Source organism: Mus caroli, chromosome 15 (assembly GCF_900094665.2).
Source record: "Mus caroli chromosome 15, CAROLI_EIJ_v1.1, whole genome shotgun sequence".
Classification (NCBI taxonomy): domain Eukaryota; kingdom Metazoa; phylum Chordata; class Mammalia; order Rodentia; family Muridae; genus Mus; species Mus caroli.
The window spans coordinates 27,971,089-27,997,552 of record NC_034584.1 but is presented as its reverse complement, the minus strand read 5'-3'; the positions used below and the strand labels follow the sequence as shown (position 1 = coordinate 27,997,552).

Sequence of the window (26,464 nt, the reverse complement as noted above, 5' to 3'; positions counted from 1 at the left end):
AGAGAAATCTTCCTTGAAGAGCCACATAATGCACTATCTTGGAAAGGAAGAACACACTTCTAGACAGACATCGAGTGACAATGAGAGGGAAAAATGCCAACCCCAGGCAAGGACAGCTGGTGGGAAACACACTTCCTTGGTTTACAGCTACTCCAGGGAGAGACATGCCAATTCCTAGATAAGTCACCATCTGATGGGATTTATAACCTAGCTGACAGTTTAGAAGCAATTCGCACAGGACTTACACCTTCAGTCTGCTCATTTTGCTCTCTAAAAGTTGAATAGCACAGCATAACAACTTCAATTATCCACCACAGATCCATAGGCTACTTCCTCAGCTTCAGCAGTCCAAATAGATTCTCCAAAGGTTACATAGTATATATCACATGAATTAGAACAACTGCCTACAGAGATTACCACTTAAATTCTCCCTCAGGTTCTATTCATATATATATATGTAAACAGCATGAAAAATCCTGAGGGATTTAAGAGACACAGTAAAACAGGCCTGGATTCTTTTAGTGTGTTGGTTTGGTTTTGTTCTTGCTTGTTTCTTTGTATCTTTGCATCTCTGGTAAACAGTACTTTTTCTCTGTCCTATCTTTTTTTTCTAGACAGTGATAGGAACCCAGGGCATTGCTTGATGTGTTCATTTCCCAGCAACAGGGACTTCAAAACCCTAATCGGTCAACCAAATACTTTCTGATGAGATGGCTGAATAAAACCACTTCCCAAACCACAGCTGTCTGGAAGATGCTTGTCCTATATGTGGTATCAAAATCTTGGGAAAAGAATAAATGCAAAGAAAGATAATCTGTAGCATCTCAGTAAAGTGTCCTAAATACAGCATCTAATTTTTATTTTTACACGGAATAGAACCACAGAACAACTACACACTGGGCTCACACTCAACCTAGAAAAGTGGACAGAGTAACTAGAGATCCCATCCTTAAGAAGTATAAAATACAAGGCTGTAGAGACAGATCAGTCAGTGTAGTGCTTTCCATAGATGCATAAGAATCTGAGCATAAGAATGCACGGATAAGAACTGGGTGTGACTGCCAGGTACCTATAATCCTGTTGCTGAAGAGACAGAGATAGCAAGATCCCCAGGGTTCAATGGCCAGCTAGTCTAATCCAATAACTGGTGAACCCTAGGTCTCAAAAAATAAGGGAGAGAAACAAGTCAGGAAGACAACTAATGTCAAACTCTGGCCTCTACACCAAGCATATATACAAACAAGCAAACACAAAACAGGAATTATAAAAAATATGTTCCAAAACCACAAGAAATGAAGACCAAAGTGTGGACACTGTGCCCCTTCTTAGAATTGGGAACAAAACACCCATGGAAGAAGTTACAGAGACAAAGTTTGGACCTGTGACGAAAGGATGGACCATCTAGAGACTGCCATATCCAGGGATCCATCCCATAATCAGCTTCCAACCGCTGACACCATTGCATACACTAGCAAGATTTTGCTGAAAGGACCCAGATATAGCTGTCTCTTGTGAGACTATGCCGGGGCCTGGCAAACACAGAAGTGGATGCTCACAGTCAGCTATTGGATGGATCACAGGGCTCCCAATGGAGGAGCTAGAGAAAGTACCCAAGGAGCTAAAGGGATCTGCAACCCTATAGGTGGAACAACATTCTGAACTAACCAGTACCCCGGAGCTCTTGACTCTAGCTGCATATGTATCAAAAGATGGCCTGGTCGGCCATCACTGGAAAGAAAGGCCCTTTGGACACGCAAACTTTATATGCCCCAGTACAGGGGAATGCCAGGGCCAAAAAAATGGGAATGGGTGGGTAGGGAAGTGGTGGGGAGGGTATGAGGGAATTTTGGGATAGCATTGGAAATGTAATTGAGGAAAATATGTAATAAAAGATTAAAAATTAAAAAAATGAAAAAAATAAAATAAAATTTTCAATAAAGGAAAAAAAACACATGCTGGTTTTGTTTTGTTGTTATTGTTTGTTGGTTTGTTCTGTTGTTAGTTAAAACTCTTTAAAGCAACAATATCAAAAACCCTAACCTAATAACTCAATCTTTTAATTGGACAAAAATAAGGAAGTAGTCACTGATTGGTTTGCATTTAATGTGTTAGTTCCTACATGAAAGCATCAACTCCAACCACCCAAAGGACTAACTCTATAGTTCCTGCTAAAGCCATAAAGAAGGGAATCATTCAACACTCAGTATAGATGTTACACAAACAGCAACACATTAGAGAACTCAAGACAGCCATCTTCTCTGACAAAGCCTTCTCTAACAAAGCCTTTTGTTTACCTGGACAGCTTTAGGCTCAGCAACACACCGTCATTCTCAAACACCTACTGTCTCTAGGCTGAAGTCCATAATTCTCCCAGAGTGCAGAGCTGGGCCACTGAAGTTGAACAAAGGAATCCATTTCATTAAAGAAGGCTCATTCTCAATGAAGCTTTCTTCGGTTCTACTTTCCTTCCCAGTATCTGCTCTGCCTTTAAATATCATACACAGAATTGACTGCAGTGGTCTATCCACTAGTCATTTATACACTGATAAAATGCTACTTGAAAGAAATATATCCCAACAAGCTGGATACAGTGATTACCATATAATTCTCCGATGCACTTTTTTAAAAAGTGTTTTATATATGTGTGTATTTTGTCTGCATATATATCTGCGTACTACATGCATGCCTAGTGTCCACGGAGGACAGCAGAGGGCACTGGATCTTCTGAAACTAGAGATTGAGTGGCCAGTTGTGAGTAGCTATGTGGATGCTGGGAACCTGAATCCTTTGGAAAGCTGATGTTGCTATTGAGCCATGTTTCCAGCTCCTGTGCTTTTCTTATTTTCCAAAAATATGTTTTTGTTATTTTAACTATATATGGGAATGCGCACATGTGTGCAGATGCCCTTGGCGGTGGGAGACATTAAATCTCTGGGTGCTAGAGTTACAGGAGATTGTGAGTCCAGAAATGTAGGTGCTGGGAACTGAACTCAGGTCTTCTGTAAGAGCAGTATGGATTCTTAACCATGTCTCCAGCTTCCATAATGCTTTCTCTAGTGTTTCTTCTCTAAGATCAGTTTTCAAAAACATGAATGATTATCTCAAGGTAAAGATAACAACTTCAGACATGTGGTACTTCAGCTCTAACTGGGGAATGGGAAAACATGATTTTCTCTGTGGTAGTTGAATTAAAATGGACTCCATAGACTCATATATTTGAATGTTTGGTCCCCAGTGAGTGAAACTATTTGGGAAGGACTGGGAATGTGTCCTTGTTGAAGGAGGAGTGCCATGGGGGCTGGGCTTTGAGAGTTCAAAAGCTTGTGTTATTCCCAATTTGCACACACTCTTTCTGCCTCAAGCATGTGGAAAAAAAATGTTAAGTTCTCAGCTACTATCCCATGCCATGTGTTCCTGCCTGTTCCTATGCTCCCCACTATGATGGTCATAGACTCATCCTCTGAAACTTTAAGTTCCCATTAAATGCGTTCGTCTATAAGTTGCCATGGTCATGCTGTCTCTCTTCATAACAGTGGGAAAATGACTAAGCCCTAAGCCAGTAACTTAACTGCTCTGAGCCTCTGTCCTCCTCAGCTGCTCAAGCCCTCCTGGTCCAGTCCTTTACCCCAGTGCCCGCCACCAGGTCTGCAAAGACAAATACTATTAGCCAGGTCTTCTTCAGCTTTGGCTCAATGCTACTTCAAATTCAGTCTCCCAAAGAGTCACCTTCTTTTACCCTCTACATTTTCTGGGCTTTAGTCCTTGGTTGTCCCTGGAAGAGTCTTTTGTTTAAAAAAAAAAAAAAAAGCCCTGAAGTTCCCAGGGGCTGAGGGTTAATGCAGGTCTCTTAGAGCCGGATGTGCATAATCAGACTCAGACAGCAGCTGCTGAGCTGGAGCTAATCCTTAGAGGACTGCTCAGCCCTCCTTGTTCCAGAGAAGTGAGATTGCCTGTCACCAGGCCTTCTCCAGCTGCTGGCCTGTATGTTTTCAGGACACTGCAAACAACATCCTCTGTGAACTCCACTCTCAAAATGCCAACAGATTTCTGTTTTGCTTTATCATGCTGCCTCTCCAGATTCAAGGACTTCAAACAGAAGTCTGGTTGGTGTCCACACACTAAATATCATATATAAATGATGTGGGGGTGGGGAAGGTACCTAGAGAGCCATGGATGTGAAAGTCTGTTAACAGAACTCTTACTATGCCCGTGTTCACATGAACAGGCAGTATTCTACACAACATTAAAGGTGAGTGAAACATCCAAAGTCACCACTAAATATATAGCTCAGACACTACTTCCTAATCCCAATGGAATGTCCCCCTGTTAGTGTAATGCCTCTCCAATCCAATCCCATGGTAAGCAAAAATAAATATGATTTGGTTTTGTTCTCTTGGAAATATAACTAACAACTTTGCTTTAGCAAAAAATGTTTTCTTCTTGTAGGTTTGGGAGAAGGATTTTCAGGATGCATTTTAAAAATAAGGTCATCATTACAAAGTTTTCTTGGCTGGATTCTTAGATCAACTATAATTAGCACAACTCATCGTGTGCCAGGAAGTCTCTCGAGAAAAGTAAAAGTTTGCTTGAGAACCAGTCAGTTCTAGGTAACAAGTATGTACTAAATTTGTCAAATTAGGGGCCAGCATAACTCATGAGAGACTACTTATTTGTTCGTATAGTTAACATTATATTACTGCTTCTAACATACAAACAATTCAAACTCCATTATGATTTTAAAATATTTTTCCATGGTAAGCATAAATTTAGACAATTTGGTGACCGAGACTCCCGAAGCAAAAGTGTTATCTTTAATGATTCAATGGAATTAGATTCTTATTTAGTTGTAAATATTTGAAGAGTTCCCAGATCTCTATACAAATTACATTTTAAGTATTTATTTTTATTATGTTTTATTTATATGCATGCACCTGTGTGAATGTGTGCTATCCGTGCATCGGTTCTGGAGTTACAACTAGCTGTGAGAGCTATTGTGAGTGTGGAGAACCAAGCTCAGAAAAGACATGCTGAGCCACCTCTTCATCCGAAGCTTCAGCACTTTTCAATTGCACATTTTTTGTTAGATGTTCACACTAATGAATACATAGAATTTTGAAATATTTTAAGAAGCGCTTTGAGACTTAAGAATCCATATTAAATAAATTCCAGTCACAAATTATATTTTAGAATTTGAAGACTTCATTAAAGACAGTGAGGAGAGAAAAATAGATTTGCAAATCTACTTTATGGTTTCTAGACAGTTATCTGGAGAATGGGAAAAGTTGCTCTTATCACACAGAAGGCATAAGCACCAAGCTGCCTCTGCTTCTGCTTCTGTTTCTGCTTCTGCTTCGGCTTTGGCTTCGGCTTTGGCTTCTGCAGCCTGGTTCCCAACAGAGTTCTACCACTGTGCTTGGCCCCACAGAGCCTGGCAGCTCTCAAAGAAGACAACACATTGTTGCTACTATTCAGTCTCCTCAGAGAGGGCATTTAGGTGGATTTTGTTGGGTATTGCCTGGTTTTGTGTTTTCATGTGGAAAACATTAAAATCAAACAATGAAAATCATTGCAACAAATCAGAACAAGACAGAGTCTGAACATACTCTGAGTAAACACTAGAATGGGTCTCCTCCAAATGGTTCTACTTTAAGACTTAGGGAGACTTCTGTTCAAAAACATTCAGGGAATTAAAGCTAACAGCTCAAGAGATGAACCACATTATTGCCAATTATTATTATCATTATATTAATGTACCAGATGCCAACAATTAAAAGCCCGTAGTGGTAAATCCTTACAGGCCCAGAATAAAATTCAAACATGTTGTAAGAACATACAGATATTTTTCCACAACTCTAAGTCAGAGAGACTCTTCACCAATGTCCATGAGAGGAATCAGTCAAGAGTCAGAGCAGAGTGCTGGGTTCGTACTACATGTTTTATACTTTGAGAAGGAAGAAGCCAGGACACACTTCACAAATACAAGCTTTTGTACATCATAAAATAAAATAACCTAGTAAAGTGGCACCTTATATGGGTGAGAACATTTTCAGCTGGTCATTTTGCTAAGTCCTTATTTGCTAAGTCCTACTAGTAAAGTAGGTGCAGGTCAAGGACAAGACCCACCACATGAACGACTCCGGAAGACTCCATAATGTCTTCTTTGCCAGAGAGAAAAGCAAAGGAATAAAACTACCAGCAAGCCAATCAGTCTCCTACTTACTTTTCAATTTGTTGTTCTTGATTGGTTTAGGTTTTTGTTGTTCTTGCTTGTTTGTTTTTTAAACAGGCCCACTCTGTAGCCCAGGCTAGTCAGGCTGGTATAGAATCCATTGTGTTGCCCAGGCTGGCCTGTAACCACAATCTTCTACTTCACTCTTTTCTTTTTTCTTTGTTTTTACTTTATCTTTTATTTTTGAGATGCTAATATAATACATTATTTTTCCCTTTCCTTTTTCCCTCCAAGCTTACTATAAACCTCTCCTTGCTGTCTTTCAAATTCATGACCTTTTTTTACATTAAGTGTTGTTACATTTATATACGTATATATACATATATCCCTCCCTTACTGTAACCTGCTCCATCTGCATAATGTTATGTGTGTGTGTCTGTGTGTCTGTGTGTGTCTGTGTGTGTCTGTGTGTGTATGTCTGTGTCTGTGTCTGTGTCTGTGTCTGTGTCTGTGTCTGTGTCTGTGTCTGTGTCTGTGTCTGTGTTTGGGGCTGACCTGACGCTCTGGCTCTTATGTTCTTCTCATCCCCTCTTCTGTGATGAACTCTGAATGTCAGTTCCTGGAGTTATTTTGTAGATGTATCTGTTCACTGGGACTGGGCTCCAGAACTCATCATTTTAGTTGGTTGTGGCTTTCTGTTATTGTGTCTGCGGGTTGAAGTGACAAGAATAGGCAAATCTATATACAGAGGTAACACTGTGGTTTCCTAGAACTTGGCATGGGTGGAAGAAGAAATGATTGATAATGGGAATATGAGGAGAGGTGATAAAATGTTCTAGAATTTGACTGTGGTGACGTTTTATATACAACTATAAATATATCAAAACCTACTGAGCATAACATCCTTAAAGGGTGAATATTTATGGTAGGTAAATCATATCTTAGCAAATCTGTTATACATTGTGGACAAATATCAACCATGAGCATAAAAATGTTAAGGCATAAACAATTTACAGATAACATGAAGAATGATTTCATTTTTAGCTCTGGATCAAAATTTTGCATTTTGTAGATAATCTTTTAAGTGGAACTAAAATGTTGGCATAGGAGTGAAGTCTGTAGGAAGTCATCCTGAACTTTCTCTTTGTTAGCCTACAGCAATGAGTCTAAAACATCAGTGTGTTTAGACAATGTAGAATAGAGGATGGGAACCATGAATGTCCATTTCCACAGGGTGAAAAGAATCTGGGGTGAACAAGCCGCCTTCAGTGTTTTGTTTTCTTTGGCCTCTAAGAATTCTTGCCATCAAGTTTATAGGCATTTGGGACTGTTTTTGTTTTTGATTTTTGATTTTTCAAGACAGGGTTTCTCTGTATTACCAGTCCTGGCTGTCCTGGAACTCTTTTTGTAGACCAGGCTGGCCTCAAACCTAGAGATCCACCTGCCTCTGCCTCTCAAGTACTGAGTTTAGCCATGCATCACCATGCCCAGCTTTGGAATCTTTCTAATGTAAAGGTTCAGATACATCGTGCTTCACCAAGCCCCTGAAATACACTTGTTTTTTGTTGTTGTTTTGCTTTGGTTTTTTGGCATTGAAGTGTACAAGCAGCTTGCGTCTGCACTCTCCCGCAGAAGTCCCCCTCCCCCCTAGGCTTTCTCTCACAGCAAGAGCAGTGAGACACTAAGGCAGCTTGCCTCTGTGTTTTCCCTCAGAAGTTCTGCTTTCCCCAACTCCTGCTCCCCACACCCTACAGCAAACACAGGGACACTCCCCCTGCTACTCAGAGAGGACTCAAGGAGCCACAGGTGCCAGCTTGAATGAGACAAATGATAAAACTCCCCAACTCCAGAGACTAGCACTCTCCCTGATAACCGGCTGGGCTCTTCCCAGCTGCAGCTGGTGCCTGTCCTTGGAAAAAGGAGAATTACGTTTAAATCATAGATGAGAGGTAATCAGAGGTCATAGACAGTTATAGCTGGCCATAAAACTAGTTCCCAATAGCCCCATAAAGATAATCCTTAGGTCGGAAGAATCCCCCTCTCAACCTTGTGATTCCGCCCTACCAAATGGTATCATGTCTGAATTATGACTTACCTCACCCACCTTCCCTCCTCTCCACCTTAAGCATTCAAAGAATCCCTAACTATGCTGTATATAATTGCCAAGCCATCCAAGCTCATGGTCGCACTCCTGAGCTACACTGTAGGAAGGTTTCCAATCCAGGTTGAGACTCATAAAAAAGGACTCTTATGCAAATTGCAATGGACTCTGTAGTTCCTAAGCTCTCCGGGGTTTCCCTCCAAATCAGGGCATAACAGCATGGACATGTGTTCACATTTGAGAAAACTATTCAGTTCCAAACAAGTCAGACTGTATACTCAGTGGCTAAACTTCAGAGCTTAAAATGTGGAAGGAGCTGAGCTCGGGTTCTCAGCTATAGAACCAACTCAGGGACAGTTGGCCCTCACAACTCAATTACCTCTGTTCTCTAACACATGGACATTTTCTACCTACATTAAGAACTTTACCTCCTATTCCAACTTCTACTTCCCATATCAAGAGCATCGCCAATCCTATTTGAGAGGAACTATATGAAGAATCACATCCAAGAGGAAATGGTTAGTCATGAATGATTAGTGTATTCTATCTGACAACTACAACTGATTTTCTTGACTGCCAAGGAGAAGATGAGGCATAAGGCAAAACTGTACTGGAATTTTAAAGAATTTTACTTTAAAATACTTGGTAAATGTGTTGGAGAAATGACTTCCATAAGGAAACGCAGAGACATTTCATGGCCTTTGGGCTGCAGAGAACAACAGGAGAGAAGAAAAGAGGCTGTGCAACTTGACAATGATCTGAGTTGGTGAGTGACTACTGTACATGGTAGATGCCTATCAGCATCCTTGAAAGCTAAGACAATGTCAAATTGCAATGGTTATGATTCCCCCAACTAGGCAGTTGGCATTAGTGCGTGTTGATCCTAAAATTTCACTGTCCTACTAAAGACAACAAAAGATTCCTAGCCTCTGTCAGACCAAGTCATCAGTAAAGGAAGCAAAATGCATGCTAAGCTACTCAGTTCACAACATCAAACTGTAAGAACAGCCACACCTTCTAAGGCTACAAGGAACTGAGAAGGGCAAGCTAATTTCCACAGCCAGAGGATGTACAGTATTTCTTGAATCTCCAAAACCAGTAGCTAGCCACACAACCCAAGCACAAGCCCTATTAGCCATCACTGTCTGGTTGGCCTATTCTTAATCTGCCTGTTATTTAGAAAGTTCTTCTTCTTATCCAACCCAAATCAATCTCCTCAGAGCTCCCTGCTGCTGCTTCACACCAGTGTCCAAAAGAATGGGAGATCCAGGAAGGTAAAATGTCCGGGGAACTCATCACATCTGTCTAGAAACTTTCATTACTGTTGCTTAGGTTTCTAGTAAAATAAAATCCAAACCTCTTGCACAAAAGTGCCAAAAAGAAAATATTTTTTTTCATTCAATAAACAAAAAGTTCTTAATGAGTAGTAAGCACATCTGTAAAAAGTTTATGGTATGAAATTTGTTAGAACCCTCTGGGTTCTCTGTCTCTATTTGTACCTCAAAGTACAAAACAGCAAAAGCAGCCTGGTAAAGACTCACAAGAGTAGCTAATGCTCAGAGGAGAGAAACAGCAGATGCCAGGAGGCATATTGCAAATGTCCCCTCAATATTTATTAAACCAACAGCAGTGTTTGGAGTAAATCTTATTAACAGGATACACAGAGTTCTGGCAAATAAAATTTCAGTTCATTTGCATCAGATGTGCCTACAACCCCTATTTTTATTAAATAGACAATAAGCATTCAGTTGAAAGGCTTGGAATTGGTGTGTTATTTGACTATTATGTATTACTTTTTTATCACCCGAGACGTCAAACGTCTTTTTAAAAGCATTACACAAAATATGTTAAAGACTTTGGCTGTTTATAAGTCTAACTTTACTCTTTACAGCATCCCTGCAGAATAATGCCTTTAGCTTTAGAAATCACTTCTAATCTTTTGTGCTCTGAATAAGGTCTAAAAACATAGTAAAGTACATAAAAAGCTTGAGAAAGCGATGGGAAGTGAGTTCAAATCAGCATTTTTATAAAACTCATTGTTTGGCTACAAGCCTCTACACATTTGTCAGAATTAGACATTTAACTCATTTAATTTAGGGTATTTGAGAAAAGCATTTTCCAAAAGTCTGTCTCCACCTTGATTCAAATTTGCCAACCACTAAAGCAAATGGTGCAGTGCTCAAAACATACCAATACAGCCAACAAGTGAACTTGTTCTGACAGAAACTTAATTTCCAAATGCTCCAAACTCAAAAATGCTGAGAGACAGCAACAGCCTTTGTCTATTTAGGCCCCACATCAAGTTCTCTACTTCTGTTTCTTGCCAGCTGTTTAAGCATTAGGTACAACTCAGTCTGCACTAAGCCTGTTATTTAATGTGTCAATGAACAGACATAGATATGAAGGGTGATAACACCTGAACCATATTCATGCTGGTGCCTCAGGATTTTGAGGCCAAGGCTGAAGGCTGTATGTGCCACCCATTTCCTTCATTAAAGTCAGGATCAGGATTTACATCAAAGGGAAGTTACAATAGAAAGTCAGAATACAGGCAATGGAAGGAGATGATGGGAGATGGGACCCATACCACAATATTCCCTCTTTCTTCTCAGGTAAGAATCTGTCCATCCATCTTTGGAAATCTTTCCTTCTCTACAACAGTCCATGGGGTTCAGGTGATGAGTTCTCCATATTTGGTTCCTGGCTTGGTGCATGTATTCCAGGCCAAGGAAGAGTCAACAAGAAGCCAATCTGGGGTTCTTCCTAGAGTGGTTGACAGAGAACTGGTAGAGAAAGGGACCTTTTTCCACTGCAAATGCTGAGGGTAGGCTATTAATCCAGAGATGTCATGCTACATCCTGATGCACCCAGGGGATTAGTCTCTTCTGGTCCATCAATATCTCAAAGTTGCCCTTTCTCTTCAGATGTAAGTGGGCACATTTCCTTGTGTATAGAGACTGCATTCTCCACCATGCATGGACCATTCTGGACATGTGACTGAATTCCAAAAATGGGTTATGAGAAGAATGCTGTTACACTTCTGGACTCTGGTCCTTTTGATTCTTTCCTGGCTAGGCAATTAAGTGGGTAGCCACCTGGACTTAACCAGTGAGAGCTGTCTGAGAGCAAGGCAGAGCTTTCTTGCCTGTCTTTGCATTATTATGCAAAGAGGAATAAATCTATTTAAGTTGTTATGATTAAGGACATTTTCATAATAACGTAACTGTTAGCTTGATTCTTTTCCAGCCAGGAAGTGATGCTAACAAAGGGGCACTGAGATGAGAAGCATATCAGACCCGATTCCTTGAGACAATCACAGCATATACTCTTGGTGCAGCCATACCAGAGCTTTTTTTCACCCTTCCATTATGGGAGCTAAGATGTTCCTTTGCATTCAATCGCTTTAAAAATGGGGTTTTCATTATGTGCCTCTGCAAAGGTCTTAACTGCCGCCACTTACCTCCCAGTGGCTGGCAGACAGTCACCATTACAATATTCCTGGTTCTAAGCAACTGCTATGAAGCTATCCTTTGCTCTCTGTTGGTTGCCTTGCAAATAACTGTCAGGCAGAAGCCAAACCAACTGTTCTGCCTCCTCACAAAACTTGTAAATTAGAGCCATTCTAGAGGTTGACTTCTATAAAGGAAATTCATTATATCTATAAAGCAACTTTTCTACAAACTCTGATGTGTTTATGAGTCACAGAAATCTTGTTAAAATGAAAACTGTAATTTAGTAACTCTCAACGGGGTTCTAGAGTCTGGATTTCTAACTAGCTTTCAGATGATGCTCCTACTCCATAGGGTACCAAAACACTGGCCTCCAACTCTGAGTACTGCAATCTCTCAGGCAGCTGCAAAGATTGAAATAAGCATCTAGGGTCAGGAGTTCTCACTTAACTGCCCGCATTGCTCTCAGCAATGAGATCCAAGGGTCAGCTGCTCTCCAAAGCTAGCTGGCAAAAGAATCCTTCTGAAGAATGTTTGTAGTTCCCAGCACACAGCACCTCTCTGGCCATATAGACCAATGAGAAGTAAGGAAAATGATGTGTGGGTGTAGAAGGAGACACAAAATCTGCACTTCACACATGGTCCTCACTGAGGCAGATGTTGGTGGCCCACAGACACTGACAGCCACTGGTCCAAAGCTGGATATACCAACTCAGAGGCCTCAATGTCCACTGAGTAAAACATTGCTACATAATAATTACATCAATGCTCTGGGATGCTAACCTGCTTATCAGGGATACAGTGGAGGGAGAGAGAGAAGAAAATCCCATTTCTACTCACTTGACTTCTAAGATTAAGCCACACTGTGCTCAATACTTTTTGAAGGCACAGTTAATCCTATCCTCACCAAAACCTAGGCCATAATATTGAATATCATTCTAGATACTAGACCTACTGGATTTCTAAGCCTCCATTAGCAGCTTTCTCAGAATGCTACTCTTCACTCAACTCGAGGCAGATTCATGTAGAGTAGCAGCTTCTAAAAGGGTGGTGTTTTGTGGGCCTGGGTACCAGAGATTTTCCACGGAGATTTCTGGCCAGGCTTGGTGCGAGAGTTTTGGCGAAGGGAAGCAAATGCGGGCAGGGAGGGGAAGTCACTTCCCTGCTTCTGCTGCTCTGGTCAGCTCCACCTCCTCTGCCATAATTCTGTGCTGCCCTGCACTGGGTCGGGTCTGGCTGGGCTGACCAGAGGCTGATTAGCCATTGAGGAGTGCGGCAGGGCCTCAGGCGTCACTTCTTCGGGAAAGCAGATCTCTCCTCAAGTGTTACAGCTCTTAGGACAAAGGCTCAGATGATGAAGTAGCTCTCCCACACCTTTTATTCGCTGGATAGGACTTAAAAACAGTTTGGGGGATGAGTTGGGGTTTGACAGCAGGTACTTCTCATTGCCTTGGACGGAGAGTTTGGGGAAACCTTATTTGCATGTGGGAGGGCTTGGTGCAGCAGAATATCTCTCTGCAGGGGGCTGTGGGAGGCTGTACCTACCCACAGAGCCTACCAGAGAGCTGTACCTACCCACAGCCTTCCACAGCGCCCCTGCAGAGAGCCAGGGGCCGAACTTCTGTGGTCCCATGCAGGTGGAAATCACCAACACCGGGAATCTGGGATTCCAGACCTTTGCTCAACTGGGGACCAGGCTGTCTGTGCACAGCCCACCACCCTACAGTGTTCTAATGCTATCCTACGGGGCAACTTTTAAAATATTTGAGAAATCCAGAATGTTTTTGAAAGGTCTTTCTTTCCTCCTGTGTCAATTAAAGATATCCCTCTTTTATTTAACAGATGAGAAATTGTGGTTTTAGGGTTGAATGAGGGCAAACATTCTCCCAAATTAGATATATGAACAAAGTAAACTATGAATAGATTCAATAATGGGCTACTGCTTCTTGCTGAAGTTCAGATGTCTTGTGCCCACCACAGTCTGAAGCCCTCTCTTCCCACTGAATGGCAAAAAAAAAAAAAAAAAAAAAAAAAAATGGCACTGTGTGGAAGGCAGCAACTTGATCCAGGTCCATGGAACAGTACTTAAGTCCTGGTACCATAAAAAGACAATCTTGAAACCATATGGGTAAGACTTAACAGTGCATTCAGACAAATTCTGAATTCCATTCCAGGCAATCACACAAGTCCTCCATTCAGAGTATGCCTGGGACAAGTCTAATAAGCTGACTAAACATGTTGTCTGCACCAGGACAAGCCTCCACTGTTCCTCTACAAAAAGTTTTCCTTAATAAATGTAAATGTTTCCAATTTTGGTATGTTCACAAAACGTGCACATTATGTATATGCTGGTGCATTTGCATATATGGATGAATCTTCATGTGAACACCTCCCCTGTTTCTATTGTCAAACGACATCTTTTTTTTAAGACAAATTAATTTCCAAATATATCACTTTTTTATCTGAAGAACTCCCAGATCCACCATAAGATTAGGAAACAAATTACCAAAAAGTACAGAAAGCAGATAGTCATTTCAGTGTGGGAAACAGAGGAGGGTGGAAGAGAACAAGGCACTGCCATTGTGGTCCTGGCGCTTGAAGTCTTGCCTGCCAGAGACTTCCTAGGACAGAGGTCAAAAAGGCATCTCACACAAAGGTTCTCAAATCTTCTAGAAGATAAGACTTAGCTGAGGCGTTTCTAAAACACCATGAGCTGGGCCCCATCCTAGTTTTATGCATGTGAGGCCTAGATGCAAAGGGCACTGTAAGAGTCAGAGTGTCACTAATGAGAACTCATGAGTCTTCCCTTCCCTCAGTCTCCTGAATGCTAGAATGATACGCATTAGCAACAAAACTCCAGATGTGATACTGTACATCATGAGTTCATGACACTACTCTATAATAAGACCTCCAAGACGCAGATGACAAGCCTATTGAGGTCAAAACACTCTCTCCTTTCACCAAAATAAAACAAAACAAAAACAAAACAAACAAACAACAGAACAGCCATAAAAAGAAGAGGGAGAAGAAAAGGGGAAAATCCATAATTTCCCTCTGATGATCTTACCTAGTTAGTGGCACCACCATCTCCATCCCTCACCCCTCTCTCTTGTTCATAGGTCTGTCTTGTCTGATGAATATATTTTATGAGTCATCCATTTGAATCAGCAGCAGCACTAAGACTGCAAACTCCATGCAGGATAGTCTTCTAAATGTTTGGCTTGCCAGTATTAACTCCTAACCATGCCATTATCTCAGGGAGGTAGCCTCTGTGATTAATAACCTTCTTATAGATGTGAACACTAAGGTCCAGATATGACCTTTCCACAGCACAACAGAAATCACCCGACATAGAGTATAGTTAGATTTCCACTGATACTTGGGAGTGCAGCTCAGTGGTAAGAACTTAGCCTTGATTCATATGGCCCGAGATGAAATCTCCAATACCCCAAACAAGTTTATTTCTTAGCTTCCACACCATTAAAGGGAAACATGTAGACAGAACCCATCAAAGCAACATGTGACATGTGGGTAAAGAACTCTGAATTCCAATGGCCAAAAGAATTAAGCTAGTTAAGGAAAATAAAGGACCTGGTGCTTTGACATACCAGCGTGCATACCTATTAGGTGAATTAAAATTGGAAACACTGAAAGTTTCACTACATTCCTGATTGATTATGGTATCATAACAGGGGCTTGCTGCCAGCCAGAAAAACTCAAGCTCTAACTTGGAATGTAGGCTGCAACCTTTGTAAATCACCCTGCAGGGCAGTCAGGTGACAGTCACAAATAATGAATGAAAAGTACGGATCACATTCATTATTTGTAGTAGTAGATCAGAGACAGTCGTCTCCAATAAATTCTCCTTAAAAATCATCCCACAAACTTCTTTTCTGAAAATGGCTGAAACACACACACTTGTATGATGCAGTAATTTAGGAAAGCAGTCTTCAAGAGTAAACTGTTGAGAGATCAATCCACTTTCTATGCTGGCAAGAAGAACACAGCAAAGGATCATTTTCAGCTGGGCCAAAGGCAGGCTTGACTCACATTCTGCACACTGATGACGTATTTTTTAAAGTAAAAATCTGAGGAATGTTCTTTATTCCTCTACCTACAATAACAGCCTTTTCCTCATTAGAAAAACGCAGCTTTAACTCACAAGTGTTTTGCATATTGGTTTTTATTTCCAGGAAGCTTTTATCTCCACAGTAGTCCTAAAATTTGCAAATTGACTTGATTTCAGTCCCTGCTCCATCTGGTTCCTCCAAATCCCTGGAATCTTCCTCCCACAACTAGCTAGAAGGTCCATAAACCAGCAAAGGAATTAGCTAGAGGTTTTGCTAGGAATGAGTAAGTTAGCTAAAAATCACCGTATTCATGTTTCCCATAGCACATGAGGCACACTGGTGTGTATTACATATAACACATGTTCTGTTGGTGTTTCAGTTCTTCATATGTATGTCAGAACAGTACCACCAGGAATCAGGGAGAAGCCAGAAAAGAAATGCTTGATGGCAAAAAAAGGAAAAAAGAAAAAATATACTAGTAGGTCAGACCACTTAGGTTAAACTATATACTACAGCACCTTGGTCAAGCTCCTAAACCTCGCTCAGTGTTCATTGTGTCACTTTTAAATGTCAGATCCAGGGCCCTGAGAGATAGCTCAGTAGAAAAAAAAATGATTTCAGTCAAGTCTGGGGACCTGAGTTTGATCCTCAGAACCTACATAGTGAAAGGAGAGAAATAAGTACTGAAAGTGGCCCTCTGACCACCACAAACACCAGTACACACACACACACACACACACACACACACAAATAAATTAAAAATCAATGTTAAAACAAAACATAGCTGGATGTGATGACACATGCTAATAATATTATTCCTAAGGAGGCTGATTGAGGTAGGAAGATCACAAAGTTACAGGCCAACATAGGCTATGTAATAAGACTCTGTCTCAAAAAACAAAAGTTAGTCCAAATCCTTATTTTTTAAAAGTAACTATTCCAGCTCCACCATCCACCATCCAATTGTTACAAGGATTGAAAGGAAAGAGTCCAAAAGAATACAAGAGAATTATCCAACATTACTAAGTTCTCAATCTAAGCTGACCCCATACAAGGGACATCTTGACTCTAGGAGCCTACAGTATACATTATATGGAGAATGTGACTAGCTAAAATATAAAGTCTCATTCTTCTCTGATATAAACAGCAACCAACTTCTGTCAGTGGTCCTGCTTCTTTTTGGGTTATAGCTTTCTGGCAGTTCAGATTACTAGATACACCCAACTGGACCAAGGTAAAAAGATGCATACTTTACATGCTGTGTCTATTACGCATAGATCCAGTTCATCTTCCCCTCCCCTGAGTAACCAAATGTGGATTAAGAGCAGATTGAAAGTAAGCTCCAAGTCACAGTTTGTTTTTAGTTTGAAAAGGCAGCTGAGACTTTCCTTTGGTAGATGTATAATGATGTAATTAAGTGTTAACAGACCAACTAAACATGACTTAATAACTAACCAAGATAATTACGAAATCGAACTAAATCTAATATAAGCAAATCAAAATATCTCTCTTAAATAAATGGTGTCAGAAGTGGGACATAAATTATTAATACATTAGTGAACTTAGTGTAGTTGGTGTTTACAATTTAACCAGCTGGTATTGGCTTCTTTGAACATTTTACAGCGATAGCTTCAATAATTACACCTGGCTTTCCTGTCTTAGTGAAATCTGCTTTGTACATTTTCTGTGTGCTTTAAGTATAACCCAAGAAACAATGATGATGAGAAAAATAAAAAATACAACTCAGCAGCACACCCGCTCTAGTCAAATAAATAACTGGCCCTATATTTGTAACAATGTAAGCCACTTGGTGTATGCCATAAGACACAAATGAGAAATGCAAGACCTACCCATACATATTTGTATGTACACATTTTTGAAAACTTTTATCAGAGACTATTTCAGAACCACAAAGCTTAAAGAAAAATAAAACAAGCATCCTTAAAATGCCAACTATAGGTCAAGTTTTATGTTTGGTATTAAAGCTAATCTTCAAAGCAACAAAATATTAAAGCTAAATATTAAAGTAATCTTCAAAGTCTCAAAAGAACAAATATTATAAGTCTCAGTTTTAAATTAGAGAAACAAGTTTGGAAGTGGTAAGAAACATCCTCAGATCACATGGCTTTTAAATAGCGACACCAGAATCAAATTGTGATTTACAGAACTCCAAAGCCTGAATATGATCTCCTGTAGTCATCTGAATTTGAGGAGTGCACAGTGGGGACTGGAAATGCTGAAACTACCACTCCACATGAGTTAAAACCTCTGTGTTACAGCCCTGCCTTTACTGGACTGTCACACACCTGTCACCCATACAACAAGACTGTTGCCTAAAATCTTCATAAACAGTGGCCTTTGGTTCCTAAACATGTCACTCGAATTAAGTCATTGGCCCAGAAGTATCAACCCTAATATATAGAAAACCTCCTACTTAACAAGAATTTAAGTGACAGTGTATAAAACCTTTCCTAGTGTTGTATAAGATGGTTTTCTGCATCTGTTGAGATGACCATACCCCCCTTGAAGTGTCAATATCAGCATTGCTTCCCTGATGTTAAAACATCCCTTTGATAGATCTTCTGTGATCTCATATTGTCCTTTTAATAAAATTGTGGCTGCATTGAATATGGCAATACCTACTTACAATTATGGCACCAGTGGTGTGAAACTGACTAATAATCTGTTTTCCTGCATGCCTCTGATTCTGACATAGGATAGTACTAACCTCATACATTGATCGGAGAAGAAGAACCTTTGATCACTTCATTCTCTGTGCTCTAGAACAACAATCACTTGCTCCTTGAAGGGCCTGCAATACTCACTAGTAAAACCCTCCAGGTCTGGGGCCTTTTCTTTCTGGAGGCAAGTACAGAAATAATCAGCAAGATCGTTTATACCCATTAACTGTTTTTCCTGCTGATAACATTTTACAGAACCTTAGTAATAATATCCACAATCAGCATATCAATATAATATAACAACTTTTTTTCTGATATTCCTAATTTATAGCATAAGTAAGTATTTGGGTTTTTTTTTGTGTGTGTGTGTGTGTGTGTGTGTGTATGTGTGTTTCTCATTCTCTACACAATTCTATCACATATGCAGGATTGCATATAGTATATGTAGCTGGATAATATGTAGATATATAAATTCACACATCTATATATAGTCTTAAACACACAAACAGTGACTTACTATGCTTATTTTCAAATCTTACTTTTTAATCTGTTATAAAGTCTCCAAACTTATTTAGATTTTACAAATACATTTTTAATGGCTACATGAAATTTAGTGTGCATTAGACCCTTTTATTTAGTCATTATTATATACTCAGGTTTTAATTTGTTTAAAACTATTATAAGCAGAGCTTCAAAATGAGCTCATTTGAAAACACTGTTTATCCAGTTATGATTATTCCCTCTGTATAGGTCTGTAGTGGCAAAATCACTACTAGAAATGGACTCTTATGGGTTTGCCCTGTCTCAGTGAGGATAATCAGAGATAATAAATGATGTATTTTCTCCTATTAGCTGAGTATCAGTATATGCTTCATATCTCAGCACAGAGCTTGTTTTTACCAAGATGGAAGCAAGAAGTAGTTGGCTCTGTAATGGACAGTCTGAGCCCTTCTCAGCTAGTGTTTATCACATGAGCTCATAAGTTGTGGGTGCCAAGTTCCTCCTCCTTAGGAAGCAGAAAACCTAAAGCTGTAACAAACACATGGCATAGGGCATAAATATGCCAGTGACTAAAAGATCCTATTTATTTTACCTAACAAAATCCTAAGACATTATTTTAGCATGGATCACTTACCATGGTGACAACATTGAGCTCAGAGATTAATAAATACACCTGTGTTACAGGGTAAATGTATTCTAAACCAGGACAACTCTAGAACCCCAGCTCTGAGCTGCCTACCAAAAAGCCTGCTGCTTCCCACTCTTGCTCCTATTCTCCACAGCACCCACAGCAGTACTGAAGAGGGAAGCAGTAGAAGGCACTTCCCAAATGTCATCAAGAAGTCATGCTGACTTCTATCTATAGTCAAAGTTAATCCCACCCCATCAACTAGTCATGATGCTACATTAGCTTGTGAGCATATGGGAAACTACTACTTGCTGGCTCAAGAGGTATCCCAAGCAATGAAACTAATCAGAGTACAAGATGAATGCTGTGTTTAAGCTAACACATCATTGCCGACTACCACAAATGATTTACCATTCTGAAATGTGAGAGCATCCCTTGCCTCAATAATAAACTCAGAACTTTCCTACTTAAAACATATTTTCAAAATAAGCATATATCACTGATTTAATTTAAAAATAAAATTTTTAAACTCAAAAATCACTTGGCAAGGACTTGATTATGTGTTAATTGGATTAATCTATAATTTCCTCAATAATACCCTAAAAGAAGAAAAAAAACAAAAAATCCTAAATATTAATGGCAGAAAGTTTCTCCAATTCAGCTCTGTCACTCTGTAGATGACCCACCGGATGCAGTCCTTAATAATGTATAGAATTCCCTCTGTGGGCCTGGTCTAAAGATGGCATGCATTTACTTTACCAGTCTTTCTGTTCTAAGAGGAAATTATACAAAACATAAGCTTTCACTTTTCATAACTCTTAATAATTGTAATTTTGCTCCATGTGTCTGCCAAGCCCTCCAGCACCATAACTAAAAGTCTCAGAATTAATAATACTTTACCAGGTCTTGGCTCCTACTGAGTTCTGTGCTTTGTAGAGCAGAGTTATAGACACCACCCCTTCCATTACATGGTGTCAGTCTCTATGGAAGAGACACAGGAGGGTAAGAGATCTTACAGAACACTTATCTGTATTTCATAGTGAAAGGAGGAACGCTGTGTCATGTCCTCTGCCATTCGTAGATGCCCTAACTGCACCCTCCACATCGTCAAAATTCATGGCATAAAATCATTTTGGGGGCCCAATTCACTTACAGAAATGCATTTTTAAGTGGCTTGGAGCTTTGTATTTTGTGTGAGTTCTGCCATACTAGAAAAGGAGCAAGCACTGTCATAGAAACCCCAGCCTATTGGCTTCCCAAGGGAAACTAGCTTTGCTCTAACCCAGTCACAGCTGAGAGGTCTGGATGGGATACAGGATAGTCCATAATTAAGGAGTAACCTGTGATTCCCAGGGGAAGCTGACTCATTATAACCATCAGAGATGCTTTGTAAAAGATACAAATTATCCAGCCACACACACTGAGGCTCTGTTTGCAAAAATTGGAGATAAACTTGTAAGATTTGTATTTATATGTACTTCCCATGACCTTGTCAGTCTGTCTGGTTACTTAAAGGAGCATAAAAAGAGGTTTGGCTGGAACAATGGAGAAAAGCTACTGAACAGAATATTAAAGGAGGTCTAACGAACAGAATATTAAAGGAGGAATGCTTTAATTCGGCTATGTCTAAGGAAGGATCAGAACAGTGACCAAGAAGGAGTAACCAGGAAGCAGTGTTAGCATGGGACAGCTTAAAAATCTGGCCAATGAATGCAGATTCCAAACCACGACCAGTATACAAGGTAGTTTCTGAACCACAGCCAACATCTCAGAGTGATAAAGGGCAAACCATAGAGCAGATCAGCACCAGGCCAAGGATGGTGACTATACAGCTACTGAGAAGATGCAGAGGATTTGCAGGCTTGCTCACTGCTTAATCCCAGCACCTAGCAGGAAACCCACCTGCTGAGTAAAAGGAGGGGTCAATACCCTGGTGAGTTTAAAGGCAGGGTATAGATGGGAACCATGATAAATGAGTGAATCAAGGATTTCTTCAAAATGCCAGTCAATGAGGCTAGAAATAAAACTCTATGGCAACCTAAAAAGTTAAAACATGATGGCCTTGTTTTCAGTCAAAGCTCTTCTTCATGATGTGGGCTTTCTTCTGAGACTTTTTATTGGCTCCTACTCCATGAAAGAATGAAATGACTTTGAGATACTGGAATGTATTTTTGGCCTAGGTATAAAAGATGGCAAGCCTTCTTTCTGCCTTGGGAAGGAGAGAAAGATGGGCGAGATCTTGTAATTTGGTTTTCTGGGAAAGGAAGAAGGACAGCTTCTGCTCACTGGGCCTTTTGGATCACAACAAGCAGGCACACCAATAGCACAATAGCTTGACTAGACTCCTTGTAAACCTTGATGACAGAGTTGACTGGGCTCTGATTAGCCAGGTCAGCCTCAGAATAGACAGTCCCTAGAAGATTCCAAACGACCTATGATCAGGTCTGGGGAGTTCTGAAGGCTTGGAAATGAGATTTGCTTTTGGAAAAAAACCTAGCTGACATTTTAAAATTCTTTCACAACTTATGATTATTCTAGTTGCCCTTCAGTTGACTACATTACACAGTCCACTCTTAGGCTGACAACAGAATAAAGTATACTACTTTGATTTGAATATCATATGATGCATACATGAATCAAAATATCATAAATATGTAAAAGTACTACTTATTTATCAACCTTTTTATTTTATTTATTTATTTTTCTTGGTTTGTTTGTTTGTTTGTTTGTTTGTTTTGGTTTTTGGGTTTTTGAGACAGGGTTCCTCTGTATAGCCCTGGCTGTCCTGGAACTCACTTTGTAGACCAGGCTGGCCTCTAACTCAGAAATCTGCCTGCCTCTGCCTCCCCAGTGCAGGGATTAAAGGCATGCGCCACCACCACCTGACTTATTAACATTTTTAATGAAATGAAAAAGGCATTCCAGTTCCCACAATAAAGAGTTGAAAGGCATACTCAAATTCCTTCTTGAACACCCATCTTCTGAGCTTTCCTTCTTAAATGACAACTCTCTACTGCTAATATTGAACTGAAAGATAAAGAGCCTTTGTTTCTGTCAAAGCACAACTAGTTTGCCCCATTAGAACGGACAAAAATACATTTAAAGAAAGACTGCTAAGTGCTACAGTATTTCAGCTTTAATTTCCTTACTAGTGCAAACTTTCCAGAGCCTGGCTTTCACAGTGCCTTTTGAGGTAATGCATGGCTCCAAGTGACTTAACAGTTTCTTTTAATTTACAGACATCTGAGCATGTTTATAAAATTCCACCAGTTTAAAAGGCTTCCTTTCCTTAAACATATTTCCAGTTCAAATTATATGTTTACAGCAGTCTGTACTGTATTATGTCTAACATAAACAGTCATGTACAAAATTGACAGAAACCTAGTAACACATCACTGCTGTCCCTTTCCCTTCACCATCCTTCCAGCAGTGAAAGTCTTCAGCTGCCAGTGGAAAGCATGAATGAGTCCCTAGGAACAGACTTTCCTGCTGTCTCCGTGTCCTCAAGAAGACCCCTAGTTCTTTTGCCCAATCAGTTTTGAATCTTAGTGTCTGAGAAGTTTTTCTCACTCTGAGCTAAGTATAAAACTAAAAAATTTACTAGCTGCAGATATTTCTCCATTCTTGCCAAAAGGAGTCAGAGCTCAAACAATCACTACTTTTAAATCCCAGGACACTACAGCAGTTTCCAAATTAAAATACAAAGTGCTGGAAATAATGTTCTGTAATAGCGAATTTAAAAAAAAAATCATGCCTTTCAAGTCTGGGTATATTTATGCCACTTTAGGTGAAGCAAATAAAGATAGGACTAAGCAATGTAAATGGACAATTAGATGGTTTGGGTTTTGAAACAGCTTTTACTGAGAAAGACTGACTCACTGCCCAACAAAGGCTGTACGTAGGATTCTCAAGTTGACATTTTAAAAATATTAAATCACCCTTTGAATGATAGTTCCAGGGCTCAAAACAGAATCTTTCCAATAAATCTGCTCTTTTGAAAAACATTCAATTCTGTTTTGAACTGAGAAAATGGTAGAGCCCCAAACATAAGAGATTTCAGGGAAAATAAGGCAGGGAGAGGTGACTAGCACATTTAAGGAAAAACAAACAACAGCAAACCCCACCATCTCTTAAGAAGCTTTCAAACCCATACAGAAGCTCCAAAGGGCTTTTCTCCTAGGAAATCTCTGAACCAGGTTCTGCAAAGAAAAGGTCCCCAACTCTGCTCAGTTTACAAGATCCTCTCTGGACAATAATTTAATTGAGCTGTCCCTTTGCCCAGGTTTGCACAGCTATGTAAAGCAATGGTTGCTGTTGTTTTGTGTTGTTTTGTTTTCTTTGAAATACACACAGAATAGCTCCAATTTAGTTTACAGCATGCCAAAGTTCAGAACTAGCCAAGAGAGACTGCTGATTTCAAAGGATTAAACATCTTTTGCTGTGAGAATTCTGGTAAGTCTCAGAGTTATGTTTTTACATCACAACCTCTCAAATACCCACCTATCCTATGCAGTTTCCAATTCTAAGTTCCCCAGCCTCTAACTCTGGACAATGACCTTCTAGCCCACACAGCAGTGCCCCAAACCTACAGCTGATCACAAATGTCCTTATTCTCCTGAATGCCAAAAGGTTTATCAATCGTCCAAGGGTCAAAAAGGGGGAGATTATCCAACCCAGCTAAAGGCTTTTCCATTAATTCGAATTGGGCAACTTACTGCATGCCAAAGGAATAGCATAGGAAACAAGAGTAAAGAAAAGAGGAGCACTCCCTAATTGAGCCTGCAGCCCTGGGACTGCATGTCAATAGAAGCTGCTTGGACTTCCACCTGCTAAAACAGACCTGTAGTGACCCAGATAGGGGCTGCCACACTAGTTATGAGCATAAGAGTGCACACACTGGGCAACACAGAGAAACAAACTCCAACCCCAGAAACACAATCCTGACCAGAAATAAAATTTCCAGGGCCACCGAGGGGAAAGGATGCTAGTAGTCTCTAAGAAGACAGTTTCAGGAGAATATGGGATCCACAGGAGTATCAGGTTGGCAGGACAGAAATCTACAGTCCCCCCAGCAGCCCGAGGATCTGAGGGCCAAAGCAATGTCACAAGCATCCTAATCTTTCCATCTGGAAAAATCCCATCTCTCTCCTACAGCCCGGGGCTTCGCTCCACAAGGAGGGTTCCTGGAAGCTCCCAGAAACCAGAGAGCCCTGGCCTGTTCCTGAAAGCTCCACTCTGCCAGGAGCCTCCGAATAGACCACTGACTGCATCTCCACTTAGTGTGGATGCCTTGCCACAGTCACAGGGAGCATTAAACAAATGCACTATTAGAAACTTCCTCTCCTGATATGCTCGGTTTCTTTAATATGGACCCTATTTCCCTAAACTTGCCTTCAGTGGAGCTCAAAGCCTGGAATAGGGGGATGGTGTGTATCAAAGTTTCCAACTCATCCCTGGGGTTGGTCCAGTACACAGAGCTTACCAGATCCTTTCCTGGCCCGCAGTGGTGCTCTAGTAACCTGCAACCTTTAGCCCTCTGTCCTTCCTAGACTACACCATAAAATCCCCCAAGGCAGAAAGTTGGAAGTGACTTTAAGGACCTTTGGGGTCCCTAACCTCCAAGTCTTGTGCTCCCACCCCCTGAAGACATGGCTTAGGTAACTCCCTGTAGCAGCTCAATTGTGCAAGAGGGAAAAGGAAGAGCCCAGGGGCAAGTGGTTGAAAAGCAAGCTCATTTGTTTCAGTAGATCCTAGGCAGCCCCACGTTCAGGGTTGGCAGATCCCCCAGGTGGCATTCCCCAATTACCCTCTGGCTCTTCTATTTGCCTGGGCACTCTTAACAGTGCACTTCCCTGGCTGGGCCCACTCACCATCTCTGCTGATACACAGGCCATCAAGCCCAAGGTGAGCAGGATCCACGCGCGCTGCATATTCCCCGGGGATGTGGCTTGTTCCCGGATAAAAGGAAGCCCAGCGCTCTCCTAAAAGGGCCTGCAAAGGAAAGAAGCTGAGCCGCCTCCAGGAGAGAGGTTTGGGCTCTGATTCCGAGCTCTAACAGTCTTCTCTGGCGCCTGCTCTAGCGTTCTTGCTGCGCCCCGGAAACGCGGCGCCTTCTCACTTGTTGGCTTCTGCACTTCCAACCCAGAGTTGCTGCTTTGCGAGGCTGTTTTCTTGGTCTGGTCCTACAAGGCAGCTTTGTGCTTTCACTCCGCGGACTCTGGTGTCTGGGTCGCGATGCTGTCTGATTTGAAGCAAGCAGTCGCTGGGTTGAAACCGAGCTGCCGCTCAAGTTTAGGATGCCAAAAGGCGGCGGGGACGCGCGATCTGCGGGGCTGGATCTCCAGGAGTATCTGGAGTACAGCACTCTACAGCTAGGCTGGTGGCTTGGCTGCAGCGCCCCTCCTTCTACGAGCCGCCGCCTCCCGGGTCCTCCCCTCGATCTCACCCCACCCCCCTCCGTGTCCTCTCCCTGGTCCTGGTCTCGGTCCTGCTCCTCCTCCGCCTCTACAGCCCCCACCTTCCCTCCCTTCTTAGGCCTGGCCCTCCGGGTTCCTCCCAGCTACTGGGGGAAAGGAGGTTGCCAGGACTCCATGATAAAACCAGGGAGAAATTCTTATGGGATTACACTGGGATTGGCAGCTCCCAGAGCCAGTGGGAGCCAGCAGCTCCACGCTGTGGCTGTCCTGAGAACCTGCCTCTGCAAACCTTAGTGCTCTTTCATTTTCTCTCTCCTTCTTTCCCCTTCTAAACACCCTCCCCTCTCCCCACCACTGTTCTGTCTCCCTTTCCCTTTCCCTTTCCCTTTCCCTTTCCTTCTCTTTTTCTTCGCTGTAATTTTCTAAAGAAAATTCAATGAAGATTTGAT

The 26,464-nt window shown here is 41.1% G+C and overlaps 1 protein-coding gene across 1 annotated transcript in view; it reads right to left on the bottom strand.

Moving 5' to 3' along the window:
• The window catches only part of Sdc2 (syndecan 2), a 101,124-nt gene extending 75,085 nt beyond the window's left edge, over nucleotides 1-26,039 (bottom strand). The window contains exon 1 of the mRNA XM_021183965.2: nucleotides 25,470-26,039. Coding sequence (XP_021039624.1) covers nucleotides 25,470-25,529 — 60 coding nt within the window. The 5' untranslated portion in view covers nucleotides 25,530-26,039. The remainder of the gene's footprint in view (nucleotides 1-25,469) is intronic.
• Nucleotides 26,040-26,464: the final 425 nt, after the last annotated feature.